The sequence below is a fragment of the Canis aureus genome, chromosome 9, assembly GCF_053574225.1.
Source record: "Canis aureus isolate CA01 chromosome 9, VMU_Caureus_v.1.0, whole genome shotgun sequence".
Classification (NCBI taxonomy): domain Eukaryota; kingdom Metazoa; phylum Chordata; class Mammalia; order Carnivora; family Canidae; genus Canis; species Canis aureus.
This window is the reverse complement of record NC_135619.1, coordinates 49712541-49733070: the sequence shown is the minus strand read 5'-3', so window position 1 is coordinate 49733070 and position 20530 is coordinate 49712541. Positions and strand designations below refer to the sequence as shown.

Here is a 20530-nt window from a genome sequence, read left to right as displayed (position 1 = left end):
TCTCTTACCTTAGAGAAGTAGGAAGCAAAATCATGACCTGAGGGAGGATGAGGCAGCAGGTGCAACAAGTAATTGGACACAGGTGGGGACAGTAGGGTCAGCTCCTAACACAGTTGGACCATTTACCTGTTCATTCAGGCAACAAAGATTGTTTTCTTCCTTTCTTTTGTTTATTTTTTTAGAGAGTAGGGGAGGGGCAGAGGGAGAGAGAGAATCTGAAGCAGACTGCATGCCCAGCGCAAACACAGGACGCAATCTCACAACCCTGAGATCCTGACTTGAGTCAAAATGCAGAGTTGGACACTTAACCGACTGAGCCCCCAGGCGCCCCGTCAGTTAGAAGAGTTCAAGTGCACAATGCCACATGCTGAGCACTGGGGCACTGAGGCAATTCTCATCCACGAGTAGCCCACAGCCCAGTTGGGGAGACCACGTGTGCTCTTTTCTGTAGCGATGTAGGTCCTGGAGGTGTGGGAGTACAGCACAGGGGCTCTTCACACCTCCTAGGGGATCTGGGAAAGAGGTGGTGTTTGAGCCTTGACATGTGGGTTGATAGGGCAGGGGAGGAAATCTGCTCCGGAGAGCACAAACCCCTGGTGGCTTGAAGGAGTGTGGATTGTGTCCAGGAAACTGCAGGTTGTTCTACAAGAGTCTCCCAAGTTCCCTTTCAGCCCCTCAGTGTGTGTGCCACACAGCATCCTGGTGATCTTTCCACAAGCTTTATTTATAATTTAGATCATGTTATTCTTCTGCTTACAAGGCGCCAGTGGCTTTCACTACAAACTCATCATGATGTCCTTACTCTGAGTCCTGTCTGTGTCTCTGAACTCCTTCTCTGGTTTTCTCTCCTGCCGCCTACCATGTGCCCCCACCATGCATGTGTGTGTGCACACATGATGTGTGTGTACACTCCCTCTGGTAGCCACAGCGGCCTTTTCTGTGTTGGCACCTTTGCATATGCTACTCTGCCTGGAACACCGTTTACTCAATAAGCCATGCTTCAGATTCGACTCAGCTCCCACCCCCTGGGAGCCTTGGCCGACTGTCCCCTGTAGAGTGGTCCTTCCTGCACCCAACTTTACACTCTTACTGCATCACTCTGTTCATTTGCATCAGGGCCCTGATCACTATCTGAAATCATCCCATATGTTTGCTTGCTTGTTTTTGTTTGTCTCCCATTACAACAAGAAACTCCAGGAAGGCAGGAACCTTGTCTGTCTTAATCCACCACTATCTGAAGAGCCTAGATGAGTGAGTGCTTGACACTCAGAGGTTTGTTGGATGAATAAATAAAGAGGCTCTCACTGTGTCTGAAGCACAGACTGTGTGAGAGGGAATGGCGGAGATACTTGGGGGTCAGATCGTGGATTGCCTTGACTCAGTTGTTAGATATGATAGGAGCCCCTGAAGGAATTTAAGCAGGGAGTTATACAGATCTATATTTTCCAAAGATCACACAACAGCCTTTTGCAGGATGAACTGTAGAGGCATGCCTGGAGGCAGGGAGGCAGGGAGACCAGCCAGGACATTACCATGGTGCTAGAGGAGAAATGATAGGTGTTGAGCCAGGGCAGTGGCACAGGAGGGAAAGTGGAGAGACGGGGGCCATATTAAAGCATTAGGATCAGAAGGACCTGGGTCTAGCAGGAAGATGAGAAATCTAAATGTTCTAGCTAAGGGTCCTTAGCAAGTGATTCTGAGGTTAGGAGAGAAGGCTGGAAATGCCGATTTCGGGGTGCCTCCCATGATCTGAATTTTTATGCTGCTTTTGATTTTTACAACTTTGGTAAGAGGTGGGTTTAATTTCTTGTTTAGGATTTTTTTTTTTTAAAGATTTTATTTATTTATTTGAAAGAAGGAGAAGCAAGTTCCCCGCTGAGCATGGAATCCAGTGTAGGGTTTGATCCTAAGACCCTGGACCATGACTTGGGCTGAAGACAGATGCTTAACTGACTGAGCTATGCAGGCGCCCCTCTTGTTCAGGATTTTGAAATAACCAGCCCTTCACAAATAACTTTTTTTTTTTTTTTTTTGCTTTGTACCATGTTTTGCTTTGTACCATGTATTGTTTTAAAAAAAAAGCAGTGCGGGGGGATTCCTGGGTGGCTCAGCGGTTTGGTGCCTGCCTTCGGCCCAGGGCCTGATCCTGGAGTCCTGGGATCGAGTCCCACATCAGGCTCCCTGCATGGAGCCTGCTTCTCCCTCTCCCTGTGCCTCTGGCTCTCTCTCTCTGTCTGTCTGTCATGAATAAATAAATAAAATCTTAAAAAAAAAAAGCAGTGCAAAAAAAAAATTAAAATAAAAAATAAAAAAATTTAAAAAAGCAGTGCTAACTTTACTGCATCCTTGTTATTTGGCTCAGTTGGTAGCAGCCCATTTTACAGATGAAGAAGCTAAACTCAGAGAACTTGAGTTATATAACAAGAGGTTTCCAGCTAGTAAGTTGCAAAATTGGGGTTCAAAATAGGGTTTCCTAACTCATAAATCGAGAGCTCTTTCTGGAATACTGTTGCTCCTTCTTGAAACCTGGAGATGGAACCAAGGCAGCCGGACTTTATGCAGGATAGAGAGGTACCAGGATTGTGGGCAAATTGATAATTTGAGTTTTTTGTCTCATAGACTTTGATTTTATTTAATTTTAATTTTTTTTTTTTTTTTAGCTGAGAGTGAGCAGTGGGGAGAGGCAGAGGGAGAGGAAGAGAGACCATCTTAAGCAGGTCCACACCCATCAGGGGGCTCCATGTGGGGCTTGATCTCACCACCCCGAGATCATGAGCTGAGCTGAAATCAAGAATTGAACGCTCAAAACAACTGAGCCATCTGGGTGTCCCACTTTCTGACTTTCTTTTTTATTTTATTTTATTTGTATTATTTCTACAGAATTTATTCATGAAAGACAGAGAGAGGCAGAGACATAGGTAGAGGGAGAAGCAGCCTCCCTGTGGGGAGCCCGATGTGGGGCTTCATCCTAGGACCCCAGGATCATAACCTGAAACAAAGGCAGATGCTCACCACGGAGGCACCCAGATGCCCCCCACTTTCTGATTTTATTTGATCCTCTTCTTTTTTTGGACAGAGGATTCTAGGTGGGAGTTAGTAGGCAAAGAATTCTGTGTTTTTCAGATGAGTAGAACCAAGCTCCTATAATCATTTTGGAGCAGTGATTTTATGTCCAGGGACAAGGTGTGAGGTGATGTTGGGAGGGAGTGAGGGTGACCAAGCCAGCACCTTGAAAAGTCCACTGCCACAGGAAAAGTTCAGGAGGAGATAGATTTAGGGATGAATTACAGAGTTTGGCTACTTTTTGATGACTGTATCTTTAAATTTGAGTAAGGCCATACCTCCAGTATTAATTGGAGTGATTTTGTTGTTGTTAAAATATTAAAGGAAATTAAAAAGTCCTTGTAACATATATCTCCAAAATATTTATTGAATTCATTTGTACTACCACTCTACAAATTTCTGGATAAATATTGGTGAAACTACTCTCAGATACTCTGGCAGTTTGTCTATAGCTTGACCAGCATAAGATCAGCGTGTTTAAAATTTTTGTGTATTTTAAATGTTCATTAGCAGGTGACTGGTTAAATACATCCATAGGATGGAGGACTATGTAGCTATGAAAGAGAATAAGGAAATTTTCTAGAGTTTATCATGAAGAGAACAGGTACTTACAGTACGTAATTAAGTGATACAAGCAAGTTGTGTATATGTGTTGATAACATATGTAGGAAAAAGAAGTAGGAGGGGCAGAAGAAATATATTTCTTTTATGCTTTGACATGTTTGAATTTCTTTTTTACAATGAGCAGATTTAAAAATGGCTTTCCCTTGAAGTATAATGTACATATAGAAAAGTGTACATCATATCAAAAGTGTATTATTGTGATAAATTTCATAGTCTGGATGTACCCTTGAAATCAGTACCAGAAAATGACCTGCCAATACTCACTTCATGGGGAAGCCCTGCTCACGCTCCGTTCTAGGCAAGGGTGACCTGAGTTTTAACAGCATAGATTAGTTCTGCCTGTTTATGCCTATTTATATAGAGACTCAGGCTACATATTTTTAAAATGCAAGGCAGATTTTTTTTTTTAAAGAAAGACCATTGTTCACATACCTGTTTCCTTGTCCAGATCACCCCTCAGAGGTGCCAGAAAAGCTCATCCAGGACCGGTTCCGGAAGCTGGGCCGCTTCCCTGAAGCCTTCAGTTCCATCCACTACAAGGGAACGAGGACTTACAACCCTCCCACTGACTTCTCTGGGCTTCGACGTGCTTTGGAGCAGCAGCTAGAGAACAACACCACCCGTTCTCCCCGGCACCCAGGGGTCATCTTCAAAGCCCTGAAGGTCAGTTGGCTCCTGTCCCAAGTGCTTCTCACTGGGGTACTTGTGGGTAGTGAGAACACTCAGCTCCCCTTTTGTTGGTGCCAGGGATTGGAAGCTGGGGCTGGAAATAGAGGTTGTAGGGAAAGGAAGCACAAGAGTGGAGTTAGCACACCTGTTGAGTGAGCTCATCTTGCTAAGATCACGGGCACAGAGAAATCTTGGGTTATATAGTTAAAAAGTGACAGGTCTCCATGTCAGAGAAAAACCAGGCTTTTGGATAAATAGGAAGAAGCATTTGTCTCTATATGGTATGGCCCAGCCCTGGTGAATTGACCTTGTATTGAGCCTAAGTTATCTGAACAGGACTCACTGTTTTTTTGGGTTTTTTTTTTTTTTTTGTAAGCTGTATTAATTTATTCTAGAGGGCAATTTTTTGTGATCACCGTAAATCATAGAAATATCACAGGTAGAAATTTCCCAAGACAAAAAAACAACAAAGAGACACAATAATAATAATTGCTGTTTATTATATACCAACATTTAGAGGACTGTATATGGATTAGTTCACTTAATCCTTACCTTACCAGTGTGCCTGGCCAGCTCAGTTGGTAGAGCATGTGACTCCTGACCTTGGGGTTGTAGGTTCAAGCCTCATGTTGAGTGTGGAGATTACTTAAAAATAAAATCTTTTAAAAAATCCTTACACCACCTCAGTGTGTTAATTACTATTACCATCCTCATTTTGCAGATGAGGAAACTGAGGCACAGGGAGGTGAAGTATTCGGTGACATACAGTTACTAAGTGGCAGCAGGTATAAATCCTGGCTGGTTTACTCTAGAGCTCCTTATAACCAAGAAGAATCTGCCTTTCAACAAGTATAATAACATATTATTTCCTCTCTAGAGACTGTTATTCGTGAAAGGTTCTGAGGCTGGGGCTTGTTTTTTCTTTACTTAAGAGGGAGATTAACAAGTGTCCTGGAGAAGATAAAGGTAATACTGTTACTTGAGACTTTAACAGAATCTGAAATTTTGCAAATGAATTTAAACAGGAGTAATTTTTTTTTTTTAAGATTTAAAAAAATTTATTCATGAGAAACACACAGAAAGAGGCAGAGACACAGGCAGAGGGAGAAGCAAGCCCCTGGTAAGGAGCCCAATGTGGGACTTGATCCCTGGACCGGGATCACACCCTGAGCCAAAGGCAGATGCTCAACCTCTGAGCCACTCAGGTGTTCCTAAGCAGGAGTAATTTCTTCTTTGGAACTAGATGCTGTTCATTGTATCACCTACAGCCATGTCTTGTGCCCTAAAATTCACCTTGTAGACATCAGTGATGTGAGGCCTGTCTTTTGGGAAACATACCTAAGCATTCCATCGTTGTCCTTTAAAATCAGGCAAATTGTTTTTCTTGTGTATCTCAGCAGTAGTATCAACAAATTGTTTTGATGATACAGTAAAATCCTGTTATAAAGCACCCTGCTGATCCACAGAATTTGTTTCCCCATCCTGATGGTTGATGCTTGCTTCTTTGTAACAGAGACCCTGCCGCCTAGGGGGACTGCAAACCCTCCAGCTACAACAGATGCTGTATAACCTGTCTGAGGCCCTCAGGGGTTAGATTGTTGCCCTTCTTTATCAAGTGGCATCTTAGGCCTCTCAAGTATCTGGGTAGGTGGGATCACTGTGCTAGGTAATATCACTTCACTCCCACAGCAATATGGTTACTCTACTATTCCTACTAATAGCTGTGAACAGGCAAGAAATCACTAGAACAACGGCAGGGGTAGTGGTGGTGGGGTGCATAGACTGGGGTAATAGAAAAGTATGAGTTAAAAAATGATCACTGGTTGTTGGAAATTGCTTTTTTTTTTTTTGGAAATTGCCATTTTAGAATTGACTAGATTGTCTCAATGAAATCTTGCTGTCTTAGCACAATACATTGGTCAAAGCATTCCCTTGGCCCGGTAAAAGCTGGGAAAAGGGATCCAAAAAGGAATGTGAAAGTTGTTGATACCATTATGGGAATAAAAATTGTAAGTTTAGAACAGTTTGTTCAGTGATCCATTTATATTGTGTTTGTCTAAATTCATATCCTCTGATTTAATTAGGAATACATGTTAAGTATAGAAAATGTTGGATACTACAGTAGAATTACAGCACTGAAAACAAGGACCAACCACAGCCCTCCACCTAGGGATAGCCACTGTTAACATTTTATTATGTGCCCTTAGAGTATGTGTTCTGTGCATTAAAAAAAAAAAAAACATGTGGCTTGTCATCACATTATAGATGTAAACTTGTAATACTTTCTCTGTGAAACATCATAAACGTTTTACTATAGGATTTTTTTTTTCAGAGAGAGCGTGTGGGGGAGGGGCAGGAGAGGGAGAGAGAATCTTAAGCAGGCTCCATGCACAGCATAGAGCCTGATACAAGGCCCCATTTTATGACCCTGAGATCATGACCTGAGCCGAAATCAAGAGTCGGACACTTAACTGACTGAGTCACTCGGTGCCGCAACACTTTACTATATTGTATGGTTTTTATAAGTAGTTTTGGTAGCTACACAATATTTCATTGTCTAAACATACAAAAATTACAATTGTCAGATAAGCGATTATAAGTAAAATTTTACTATTATAAATAATACCACAACTAAATACCACAAATGCTCTTTCTGTATTTGGCATTATTTTTCTTGGTTATATTCTCTTGAAGTAGATTGTGTCAAAAGTGCGTGTGTGTGTATGTATATACGTACATATGTATATATGTACATACACACAGTGAACATGTATTTCTGTCATTTCACATAATTGGACATGGAATCCTATTTAGGTACTTTTGCTTATTTGATATCTTTGTTTCTATTTTGCCTATTTTTAGTATTTCAGGGATTTTACTTCAATATAATCTCTGATCTTTACTGTGTATGTATTTATTTTAGTATTCTTTATAATGAATTCATCAAAGGGATCCCTGGGAATACTGCTGCTTTTTTGCAGTTTGTGCACAACACTTAACCATGGCCGCAGGCTTAGGACGGAGGAGCAGGAAGGAAGCCTTTGGGGCAGTGCTGGGCCTGTGGGACCTGGGGAGAGGCTGGGAAATGTTGGCAAGATTGGAACTAGGGATATGAGGATGCCTTGAGGACTAGGGGATAGGGCCTAGCGCTGGGAGGGATGGGAGAGAGGGGTTTGGCATAAAATGAAGAGGGCTCTGGTGTACACAGGAACAGACTTTGGATGTGCTGATTTGCTCAGTCCGTTGAGTTTTTTTTTTTTTTTTTTTTTTTTTTTAGTCCGTTGAGTTTTTAAAAGGTTTGTAATGGGGTACAATGTAGACCATTAGTGAATCGGGTAAATTGTATATGAGAGCTCCTTGTACCATTCTTGCAACTTTTCTACAAGTCTGAAATTATATCAAAATGAAAAGTTACCCTTAAACAAAGTTTGTGATCTTTGCATCTTGGTTGCTTTAGGTCAGATGTTTGTGTCCTCCCAAAATTAATTTGTTGAAACCCTAATGCCCAGTGTGATGGTACCGGTGGGCCTTTGGGAGGTGATTGGGTCATGAGGATGGAGCCCTCATGAATGAGATTAATGGCCTTGGAAAGAAGCCCCAGAGAGCTCCCTAGTCCCTTCCAGCAAGCAAGGACACAGTGCGGAGGCACCATCTGTAAAGCAGAACCTGACCTTGCTGGCGTCCAGATCTTAGGCTTCCAGCCTCCAGATTTGTGAGAAATATATTTCTGTTGTTGAGAAGCTATCCAGTCTGTACTGTTTTGTTTTAGCAACCTCAGTGGACTAAAGACAATGGTTAAAAGCTTGGATTCTGGAGTCAGACAGACTTCTGTGGGAATCCCAGTTCTGCCATTTACAGCGAGTTGGTTTTGGCAACTTTGTTGGTTCATTCATACAACAAATAAAAGAGCACACCTATGTGCCCAGTATAGTTTGAGGTGCTGGAAATATGGTGGAGGACAAGGTAGACAATAACTTTGTCCTTATGATATTACTCCTTCGAACCTTTATCCTTCATCTGTAAAATAGGGATAATAAAAGAATTTTCCTAATGAAATTGAGTGAGGATCAAATAGAACAGCACACTTGAAGAAACTAAGTACCTGGTATCTAGTAAATGTTCAATAAGTGTTAAATAGTATGGATAAAATTAAGGAAAAAAACTGAAAAATGATTGTATTTGAATAATTCATGAAACACATACTTCTAATTAGATTTGAGCTTAAAGTATACTTAGATGTACTGGCCAGTGTCCTTGAAGTGGCTCAGAGGTAGTCACAGTGGAAGATTACACTCAGGCATTGCAAACATCTTCAAAAGAGCCTGGATCCATACTGTGGTGTACAAAGGGCTGTGAATCTGATCTGTATAAATTTTAATGACAAGGCCAGTGGCTGGGTTCTACAGTTCCTCAGGTTTTTCTGTAAACTAACCCAGCTTAATGTTTAAATTAGGCTGTCAGGGGCACTGAGTGCTGTAAGCAGTAATTAGTGCTCAGAGATTTTACCCTGAGGGGACTTGGAGGTCGTACCCCAGGCCAGTTTGTTAGATGATTTTGAGAAAAAAAGTTACACTATGCTTATGAGGTGATAAGTTTTCTGTAAATACACTGAGCCTGGTCAGCTGGAGTTGTAATGACTCTTGGTCATTGGTGTCCACAGAGTTTTCACCTGGATCCTATGTTTTCTGTCTTTCGGGGTGGAGATGGGGTGTGGGACCTGCTGCTTCTGTGCATGGGAAGGAGTTAACTGTTCAAGCATGTGTCTTCGGCTCTCCCCAGGGAATTGTGGGGTTCTTGCAACTTACTGAAATCTTTGAAAAATTGTTTTACCTTTTTTGGTTGTTTTGCCTTTAATCTCCTTTTAAATTGTAAGTTGTTAATTTTCCAATTATCATTCTAATAGAAAGGCACTTGTGATGTCTGCATTAGGCAGATTGATCCACTAGAGTTTTATTGCTGTTAAAGTACACTCATTGAAGTGTTCATAGTTCATAGCAGTGTATAATAGAATGGCTGTCTTTTCTTCATTTATTTATTTAATTTGGCTTTATTTTGACAAGGAAACTTGAATTCTTTTTGGAACAGAAGAGTGGGGATGGGCATAAACAGATAAATTATCAACGCCAAAATAATTTGTTTGGCTTCCTGCTTCTGCCAGTTTTTTCTTTATCTCTCTGGTATTCCTAGCCTTGTCCAATTTCTCACTAACTTACTGAGTAAAAACACTTTGAAGGCTAGGGATATGTTCTAATATGATAGAAGTAATTTTTTTCTATATGAATTTCATTTTATTTTCTTTTTTAAAAGATTTTATTTATTTGAGGGACAGTGAGAGACATTAGAGAGGCACAGAGAGAGGGCAGAAACAGACTCCCTGCTGAGGAGAGAGCCCAGTGCGATACTGGGCTTGATCCCAGGACCCTGATACCATGACCTAAGCTGAAGGCAGATGTGTAACTGAGCCACCCAGGCACCCCTTTCAATTTATTTTAGATAAAATATACAGGAATATTGTCAGGAAAAAGTTTATAGGCTTTGGGGAAATGGAGAGAGAAATCACCTAAGGGGCAATCAAAACTGTGATGAACAAATGAAGAAATCTCAACTCTCTAGTAATCAAAGAAAGGCAAATGAAAACAGCAACATTATGAGGGCAGACACTGACAAGTCTGGTAATAAAATGTCAAAAAGGATGTGAAACAATGTAAACTCTTACAGATTGCCAGTTGAAATTAAAATCAGTACAACTACTTCCAAGTGCCATTCAGAATTATCTAGTGTAGGTGAAGATATACCTAATATATATTCCAGCCGTGTCATTTCTAGGAATTTGCCTTAGAGAAACTCTTCCACCTGAATACAGGGAGACCTTTATGAGGATATGAAAGCAGCTTTCTTTGTAATGGCTAAATAATGCGAATTAAGTATGTAAAAAATGGCTAAATACATGGTGGTGTTAAGTGATTCTTTGCTACTTATTTTAAAGAGAACATTGGGGTCATGGTGGATGTACAGGCAGCTATATACTTTGGTTTTCTCATGGAACATTGAAGCCTGGCATTTTTCTCACAGCATTAAGTATTTTATGAAAATATGTCTTTAAAGTAGCTGTATGGTTTTCATTTATATGGATGGATATTTTTTTTACATTTAGTTAATTTTGCACTTGTTTTAGTAGTGGTTTTCCTTTTTGCCTGGTTATATTTTCCATGTGTTTAAAGGAATGTCACATTCTGCCTATTTCTTTAGGGTAAATTACAACTCCTATTACTGTTTTGGACTGATATTTATGGAATGCTTCCTGTATGTTGTGTACTATGCTCTGCATGTGTAATGAATTCACTTAATCCTCGTGCTGTCTCAATGGGGTGTAAAGATGCGGAGGCACAGAGAAGTCAATTAATTTGCCTAATATGATTTACCTAGTAAGTGGTGGAGAATTTGAACCAGCTAGTCTGGCTACCAAGTCTGTGCTTTTAACCCAGTGCTGTATATTCTCAATAGTTACTCCAAAGAAGGTCAGAGGAGGCAGCCGTCTTTCAAGGTTCCTGATAACGTATTGCCAGTTGGCTCTTGAAAGGATATTCCCATAAATTGTGTTTGAGTGTTTGGTTATTTTAATGTTTAAAAAGTTATTTTTTAAATTATAAAAGCGATTTGTATTCACGATAAACAATTCAAATAGTATAGAAATGTGTAAGGTACAAGTTAAGGTCTCTCCCCACCCCCATCACAACCATCACAACCATTGTTTTTTTTTTTTTTTTTCCTTAAGATTTATTTATTTATTCAGAGAGAGAGAGGCAGAGACACAGGCAGAGGGAGAAGCAGGCTCCATGCAGGAAGCCCGACGTGGGACTCGATCCTGGGTCTCCAGGATCACACCCTGGGCTGCAGGCGGCGCTAAAGCGCTGCCCACCGGGGCTGCCCACAACCATTTTTTTTTTTCACAACCATTGTTAATACTTGTATATACTTCTAGAAATTTGTAGTCATACATAAGTGCCTATATAAGTATGTGTATATGATGTATGTATTTTTCACCTTGAATGGGATCATGTGATTCCTGCTATTCTATGGCTTGCTTTTTTTCACTTAATTATGCATCGTAGTTATCTTTCTATAGTAGTACATAAAACATACCGCATTCTTAATGCCCTTGGTATACTTTTAAAAAGTTCTTAGCTGTGTCTTGTTTATGAGGTTCCACCTGATTGATGTAGCACTCTTGGATTTGAAGGGAGCCCAAGTGCTACTTTTCATGTTCATTATTGAATAGGAAATGTGATGAATGAGAAGGATGGAAGAGTTTGCAGAATGTATGTGAGAGGGAAGTCTGCTGTTCTCTTCTCTAGTGGCCCGTTCAGTTGTTTCCTGATGCATCATGCTGACCTGATCGTTCTTCCTGCCAATCAGCCACGGTGTGGTCCAGGCCCCAATCCCTCTTTTCTAGCAGGACTATTTCCCACTTCTTGACCACTCACTGCTCTGCCCAGATTCCATGGGAAGCAACAGCGCAGACACCTACCAGCAGAGTGTACCCTCACTGAGCAGGTAAATCTGTTCAAAGAGCTGCTCAGGTTTCTATTGAAGAAGAATGTTGAATTAACTGTTGTCTGTACTTACAGTTCTGAATTTAGGAGAGAACCATTTTATAGTTGAATTTGTACAGGCTTTATATAATACCTTTTTTAGCCTCTGATCTCTAAATGTAGAAACTCTGGCTTTCCAATTCTACCACATGAGGAAGTGTCTATTTATAAAGTTATTATATTTTGTGGGGAGAGGTGGCATCAGTGATTGCATAAGAGTCTCCATTTTGAATCAGAAAATTCACTGCGAGCCCTTGGTGACCGAGACCAAACCTTACAGGTTCAATAGAAGGGGGCCATACTGTTGCCAAGGCAACTAAAGTTCAAGATCATCTGGTCTCCAGGCAACCTTTTCTTAGAGTTGCCTCAGATGCTTCCCCTAGCTTTCTCCGGAGAGGTCTCCCTGCCTTTCCCTAACAGCTTGGGGACCTCAGGTGGAGGAAAGCCCAAGAAAACCTGGAATGATGTGAGGTTTGGAATTTTTTTTCCTTAAATATTTTATTTTTAAGTAATCTCTGCATCTAACGTGGGGCTTGAAGCCATAACCCCGAGATCAAGAGTCTCATGCTCTACCAACTGAGCCAGCCAGGCGCCTCTGAGATTTGGAATTTTTTTTTTTAATATTTTAATTTTTATTTATTTATGATAGTCACACAGAGAGAGAGAGAGAAAGAGGCAGAGACACAGGCAGAGGGAGAAGCAGGCTCCATGCACCGGGAGCCCGATGTGGGATTCGATCCCGGGTCTCCAGGATCGTGCCCTGGGCCAAAGGCAGGCGCCAAACCGCTGCGCCACCCAGGGATCCCTGAGATTTGGAATTTTTGAAAGACAAAGTATGTGGATTAGGTGGCAGTGTCTACACTGGAAAGGAACAATCAGGCAGTCGAAGGAGGAGGATAGGTTCTCTTGACCCATGTATCTAAAACACACTAACAACAGATTTTTTTTTTTTTAATAGTTATACTGTTGTGTTCCTGTACTCTTTATTCCTGTCAGTTCCTGTGAAGCTTTTAGGGTCTGATTCACTAGCCCTCTCTTCAGTGGCTTGTGAGGGAAGTGAGATGCTTATCATGTTACCCAGTGTTGGAGAGGATGAGTGACCAGCATCTGAAGCTATGAGGCTGGTTCGCCTAGGAGTTCTTCTCTTTCTGATGTCATAAGGGGTTATGGCTTCCCTGGCCAGTGTAAGCCAGCAGTTAATTTGTCTCGGGCAGGCAACAGTGGAGGTTCTGTGGGCACCTGTGCCATGGGAATCAGCCTGCACGTTGTTCCATGCCGAGCTTTGAGATCCTTGCTGCCATTTTTCTGGAGAAATTTCAGAGAAGTGAGCCAGGCTCCTTGGCTTTGGAACAGAAAGAACCTCATGCTGTCACGGTTACCTGGCTGCAGTTGTATATTTGTTGGGGACTGGCCTCGGCCCTGAATTCAACCCAGCTGGTGAACTCATGCCAAATTTGGTATTTTTCCTAAGGGTGACTAACAGGTTATCCTTTCAGTTACCTGTTTAAAAGAAAAAAATGTGGCACTAAAAATATTCTTTTTGGTTTTCCCTATACTTTATTTTTTCCCCCCATACTTCTTTAGTGTAGCTTCTATGTTCCTTAGTTAGCTCTTTTCTTCCCCTTCCCCTATCCCCGCATTAGCTTCATAAGCATCTTTTTTTTTTTTTAAGATTTATTTATTTGTAGAGAGAGTGTGCTTGCACACAGGTGGGAGGGGCAGAAGGAGAGGGAAAGAGAATCTCAAGGAGACTCTGCTGAGCATGGAGCCCCACAGGGGGCTTGATCTCATGACCCTGAGATCATGACCTGAGCCGAAACCAAGAGTGGGACACTTAACCGACTGTGCCACCTAGGCACCCCGATAACAAGCGTGTTTTTGCAGCTAAATATTCATCCACTGAGTTCAAGCCCCATGTTGGGCATAGAACTTACTAAAAATAATAAAAAATAAAAAAAGGGGTTCCTATCTGGCTGTCAGTAGAGCATGTGACTCTTCATTTTGGGGTTGTGAGTTCAAGCCTCACTCTGGGCATAGTGCTTACTAAAAAAAAGTAAAAAAAAAAAAATTTTCACCAACAAATAAATGCAAGCAGCTATGAAGACCAATGAGCTATCATGGAAAGGAGAGAGGTTCTTATATCCCCTGCATTACCTAGATTAGGTAGGAGGGTATCTAAGGAAGAAAATAATCAGCATAAAAAACAATAAAAATGATGTTAGTTATGGCCATGAATGTTTTCTGAGCTCTTAATTTATGCCACTCTTTGTGTGTAAATCCTTTTGATCTTTATGTGTAATCCATGAAGATTCCTACTGAGGAAGGTGCTACTAGCACCTCCTTTTATAGATAAGAAGATACAAAGCACAGAGGGTGCAAACCTGCCAGTGACAAGCGGAAATGACTTGGTGGTGGGGGTTCTTAGGTTTTATTTATGCAAGCTCCCCATTTAATTTCATAGTATACCCATGTCTGCTTTACCTGTATCTATCAAACTTGCTCCCCAAATCTTGCAGTAATTGATGCATTAGGATGATAATGCTCTATTTTCCCACCAGCCAGTCCCAGACAGCTATGTACATACCTGCTTGAGAAATACATTCTAAGGTGTCTGTCATTTGACCAGTCGGGGAGCAGTTAGCCTTAACTTTCTGGGGGTCTGTGGGCATGGAATGAAGCCTGGCATAGAGACAGGGCCAAGGTGAGGGAGGAGGGTGGGGGTTGGTGTGCATTTCAGAGTTGGTGCTGGATTACTTCATTCCAGAGGTCTTAGTTGAGAACCTGTTAGGACCTTTGCTAGGAGTAGTGGAGGACACAAAGGTAGGAAACTATTTTCGCAGCATGTATGATCTTATCTGGGAGGTAATATCCATACAACTGGGCCATAAAATGCATCATCATCATCTAATGACTGAATATGTACTTCAGGTATTGAATACAACAGGTGTTCAGAGCAGGCAGTGTGTTATGTCTAGAGTGGTAGGGAAGGCTTCATGGAACAGGTGAGACCAAAAAAATCCTGGAAGGATAGGTCACTTAGAATTAGGACAGGGTTGTCCGGGTGGCATAGTTGGTTAATACTTCCAACTATTGGTTTCAGCTCAGGTCTGATCTCAGGGTCATGAGATCAAGGGTCTCCAAGCTCAGCTCTGAATCTGCTTGAGTTTCTCTCTCCCTCTCCCCCCACCCTCAAGCGTGCATGCACACACATGCCCTCTCTCTTGCTCTCTCTCAAATAAATCTTAAAAAAAAGAAAAAAAAAAAAGAAAAAAAAAGGACAGAGGGGAGCAGTGAAGGCCAGTGAGTGACTCTGCTTTGGATTCTTGTTTATTAATATTTGTACGTATATTCATTCCTATCCTCTCAAAGTTCAGGGTTTTCCCAAAGTTACTCCTCACAAAATACCCCCAAGAGGACAGGACTTAGGTGTATTATCTGTCAGACCTTTCTTGTTGGTCTGAGCCAAGGATTGCCACCTGCTTGGCCCCAGCTGGCAGATGGTGTTTAATGGACCCGAGTATCATCCATGCAGTAGCTGAGTGTGAATGCGCCTGGGTGAGTCATGCACCCTCACTTTGACACACTCCTTGCTGCCACTCCTGTCTTACACCTGACCTCACTCAGCACTGACATCACATGCCTTTGTAAACACTTGAGTTTGCAGCTCGAGGTGTTAAGATTTCATTGAGAAAAGGTAACAGATCTTTAACGAGTGAGTTCTCATTAAGTGAAATTGCCTTCGGAGCTGGAGAACCTAGGTTTAACACCGAATCTGCCCTTATCCCAAGTCTCATCTTAAATTTACTTCTGCCTTTTTACTACAGGAAGTAACATCTTGTCTTTTTGTTTTTAGACCAGTTAGTTTTCCTTTTCTTCCCCCTGAATAGTGTGTGGTTGCCTCGGAGTGGGAGATTGAAGCTTGGGACTGCATGTATATAATCATTTTTATTATTTTATTTTTTTTAAATTTTTATTTATTTATGATAGTCACACAGAGAGAGAGAGAGAGAGAGGCAGAGACACAGGCAGAGGGAGAAGCAGGCTCCATGCACCAGGAGCCCGACGTGGGATTCGATCCCAGGTCTCCAGGATCACGCCCTGGGCCAAAGGCAGGCGCCAAACCGCTGCGCCACCCAGGGATCCCTATAATCATTTTTAAAGCCCAAAAAGCCCGTTTCTGTTTAATTAATATAACTTTTCCCCACTGAATACTGCATGTGAGTGAGGGCCTGGTGGGAAGAAAGATACTTTTGGTGTATATAGTAGTGCGTGAAAACAGGACTAGAAATGGAAGCTGCCTTTCAACATAAAATTTTCAGTTTGCTTTGTGAATACTTTATCTTCTTGGCATCGATTGTGGCTGTTTGCTGTCTTTTCGGTTACTGTAGTTGATAAGAGGCTGCCAAACACTACAATAATTCTTCCTTGTTTTTTGGCTAATGGCTTTTTTTCCTCCATCAAGCTAGTTCTGTGGCCTAGTAAACTCCAGAAGAGCGCCTGTGGTTAGACCTGGGATAGAAGTCCAGGGAACTCCCAGCTCACCACTCGGCTCTGCCTCTCTCTGACTTATTGACAAGGCCTCTTCTAGGGTCTCCGCTTCTTGGTTCCAGCTTCAAAGGATGAAATGGGCATTAGTCCATGTCTGTGGGTGGTTTTGCACGAAAGACTGAGTGTGTGAGGTGTTTATAATCTCCCAGGTAATAAGGAGAGCACACTGCCAGCTTCCCTCTGACTTCTTGGGCAGTGGGCTGGTTCTTCCAGAGGTTTCCTGTGGTGAGGATGGGTGCGGGTTGGGCCAAGAAGGTCGGGGGTAAGGAGCAGAGGTCATGGGGTGGCCCCTCCCAGCTGTGGAGCCTGTAAGAAAGAAGCCAACAACCAGGGGAATGGCAGATAGCTGGAGGGCCAAAGCAGAGGGCTCTCTGCCAAGTGCCTTCATGTGTCACCCTCCCTCCTCTGGCAGGCCCTGAGTGACCGCTTCAGCGGCGAGATCCCCGATGACCAGATGGCACATAGCTCCTTTTTTCCAGATGAATACTTCACCTGCTCCTCCTTGTGTCTCAGCTGTGGGTAAGTGAGGCCAGCCGGCTCAGGAAGAGCGGGTCGGTGTGCAGACCTTGGCATGCGTGCAGATCCCCTAGGGTCTGGTTAAATTGCAGAGTCTAAATTAAGGATGGGCTGGGGTGCGAGGAGGTGTATTTTGACTAAGTTCCCAGGTGGTCCTGGTAGTCGGGGGGACCACACTTTGAGGGTGCAAGGGATTCTAGGATACGTGGTTATGAAGAATCCTCTGAAGATTCTGACCTGGTTTAAGTGTGAAATTGTCTGGCTTCGGGCTCAGGCAGTTTTTACTACAAAAAAATTTTAGGTTGCTTTGCTTTTCTACATTTCTCCTCCCAAGGGTTTTCACTGTATTCATTACACTTGCTTAACTAACCTTTGCTAGCTGTGCGGTGGGGTACCAAGTCCTGGTTGAGTCCTTTCCCTGTGAGGACTGACTCTTAAAGCACATTCGCGTTATCCAGGGAGCTTTCCCAATGATCAGGGCCTGGGCCTCACCTGCAGGGATGCTCACTTAACAGAACTGGGTGGGGCCTTCGCGTTGGGACAGTTACAAGGGTCCTCAGGTGATTCTAATGTGTTGAGAACATTGAGTTAGGGCGGTGCTTCTCAAACTCCAGTCTGTATACGCACCACCTCGGGATTTTGTTAAAATGTAAATTCTGAATCAGCAGGTCTGGGTGAGATTGTGCGTTTCTGCCAAGCTCCCGAGTGATGCCTGTGCTGCCGGTCTGTTGACCACACTGTTACAGGGGCCGTAGAGCAGGGATTCTCACTTTTTAGCACATGGCAGAAAAACCTGAAGGGCGCGTGTTAAAACATATTGTTGAGCCTTAACATCCCCCCACCCCCCCCCCCCCCCCCCCGCCCCGCCACGGTTTCTGATTCAGTTGATCTGATGTGGGGCTTGAGAATTTGCATTTCTGGTAAGTTCCCAAGTAATGCTGATGTTGCTCATTGGGGCCACACTTTGAGGACCACTGGATTAATCTGAGCTATTGATGGCTTTTACATCACAGTCTGGTGACTTGTCTGTTGGAGCTCGGGGGATTTAAATGCAGTGTGTTGGTCGGTGAGATTGCAGTCTCTGGGTCCTGTAGACACGTCCCTACTCCTCTGGCCGCTTCACCATTGAATTGTCTTTTCTTCCATCAGGACTACTGCTCCACATTCCCCACACTTATCCACCCAGAGGAGACCTGAGCCTTTTGTTGTGAATGTTTTTTTAAGATTTTATTTATTCGGGATGCCTGGGTGGCTTAGTGGTTGAGCATCTGCCTTTGGCTCGGGGCATGATCCCAGAGTTCCGGGATCGAGTCCCGCGTCGGGCTCCCTGCATGGAGTCTGCTTCTTCCTCTGCCTGTGTCTCTGAGGCAGAGGGAGAAGCAGACTCCCCATGAGGAGCCCAATGCGGGACTCGATCCCAGGATCCCGGGATCACGCCCTGAGCCAAAGGCAGATGCTCCACTGCTGAGCCACCCAGGCGCCTGTAAATGTTCTTTTTTGCATTGAACCCTGTATGTAAGCTACCTGCTGGGCACTAAACTAGCACCACCTTGGCTCTGAATTTGTAAAAAGGATTGGGGTTTTAGATTATATACAGTTTGGGCTGGGGAAGAAAGAGGGCTGTTGGTTGCCAGTGTGACTTACCTTTCTTTTTATTTACCCCATAGCCCAGCATGAGGGACTTAGGCTCTGGTGGATCATCATTTTTGCATTCTAACAGCCTCCCCAGGGTTCCAGAACTTTCCCTTCTATCATAGCGAAATTCTAAAGTCCTGCTCTCTGTTTTTGCGTTGTCAGGATGGCAGAGCTCACTGTTCGTTTGGAAGGTTTTCTTGTTCAGCTTAAGCCTCCTCTTAATGTGGTGCCAAATTTTGGAGGTTGATTTTTGTTTGACATCTTGGCAGCCTGTTCTGGTGAAACTTCCATTTCATGCCTTTTGGATTTTGGGGTTTCCTGAGAGCCATTCAGGTTTTATCTTCTGTCGAGGTGGTGTCTTCGGGTTCCTTCATTCCTGCTGTGGGACCGCGTGGTTTTTCCAGGAAGAGGTTCCTCCTTTTCTCCTTTTTCCTCACCCAGGGGTGATAGTGGCCGCAAGTTTGTAGTGCCGGTGGGTCATGTATGAGAGAGGCATGCGGATCTCTGAGACACATATGGCGCGCTCTGCGCTAAGTATTTGGGGCCCAGTTCGTAACCAAGGTTTGGTTTTGGCCCTGTGTCTGGCTCAGGGTCACACTCTTCTGCGTACGTGCCAGGGGCTCCTTTAGCCACTTCACTGTCAGCTTTTGGGATTCACTCAGGGCTGGATGTAAGAACAGCATGAATCATGGAAAAGAAGGAGTCCCTCATGAAGCCAAGAGCCGCTGCAGATACTCCCACCAGTATGACAACAGAGTGTATACCTGCAAGGTGAGTGCTCTGAGCTCCCTGCTCCAGCAGCTGGCTTGCTGATCCTGCTCTGCTTTGGGGAAACACTGGCTTGGGGCCACCCTTTGCTGTGTCCTGAAGTATTTGCTATTGAAATCGAATATCCCTGGAACTTTTCGCCAGCTCGAACCAAAGGAACTCATGCCTCTGTTGCTGGGGCCCCTTGGTTGATTGACTGATTTTCCAGCATATCTTCCCTTCATTCTGTTGAGCTTGTATGCCACGATCATATACATTGACTGTTCATTCTTCTCCAGAGCCAGGACTGCTCTGCAGGAACCCAGTCTAATGGATTTTCAGTGGCGGGTATAAATTACAGCTCGGTTTTTGGGGCCTGGGATGGGTACTCATTCAGTTCATGTTTCTTTAGGGCACTGGCTTTTTTAGAGAATTGACCCTTCTTCTGACATGCTGCACTCAGGGTCTGCAAACCCTCAGCTGGTGTGGTTTGTGGGGAGGGGGCTGGAGAGGGATATGAGGAGGCCAGGGGGTCTGGTGTACAGAGAAGAAGCTGGCAGAGTGCTCCATGTTTCAGGCCTGCTATGAGAGAGGCAAGGAGGTCAGCGTAGTGCCCAAGACATCTGCTTCCACTGACTCCCCCTGGATGGGTCTCGCAAAATATGCCTGGTCTGGGTGAGTTTAAATGACGACGATGTAGCCGAGGGTTGTCGGTGTGTTTGTCTGCGGGCACCTGGCCGGGTAACGGTTTCTGTTTGCTTTCCTTGTAGGTATGTGATCGAGTGTCCTAACTGTGGCGTGGTCTACCGTAGCCGGCAGTACTGGTTTGGGAACCAGGATCCTGTGGATACGGTGGTTCGGACGGAGATCGTGCATGTGTGGCCTGGAGTAAGAGCTGTTCCGTTTTTCTTCTTGTATCATTCAGTTACTCGTGTGTGTGGAGAAGTGGAACCTGTTTAGAATTAAGGTTAACCATGAATTTTAATATATTGGTGGTTTAGGAAGGCAAGACCTGGAGGGCCTTTCTTGTTCTAGACTCTTATTTTCATTTCTTCTTGCCTAATTATTGGAAGCACAACTTTAAATGAACTAGATGGTGTTGACCTATCGTTATACTGCCTTAGGAAATAAAATAT

The 20530-nt window shown here is 43.4% G+C and overlaps 1 protein-coding gene across 4 annotated transcripts in view; it reads left to right on the top strand.

The window, feature by feature from the left end:
• Positions 1-20530, top strand: part of ZFYVE1 (zinc finger FYVE-type containing 1) — a 55037-nt gene that overhangs the window by 27666 nt on the left and 6841 nt on the right. The window contains exons 4-8 of one of the 4 annotated variants that reach the window (XM_077909887.1): positions 4136-4350; positions 16909-17015; positions 19310-19418; positions 19972-20069; positions 20165-20282. In XM_077909887.1, the coding sequence (XP_077766013.1) occupies positions 4136-4350; positions 16909-17015; positions 19310-19418; positions 19972-20069; positions 20165-20282 (647 nt within the window). Of the gene's footprint in view, positions 1-4135; positions 4351-12263; positions 12420-13128; positions 13406-16908; positions 17016-19309; positions 19419-19971; positions 20070-20164; positions 20283-20530 lie in introns of those variants that run through there. The other 3 variants (XM_077909890.1, XM_077909888.1, XM_077909889.1) reach the window with 3 other exon arrangements.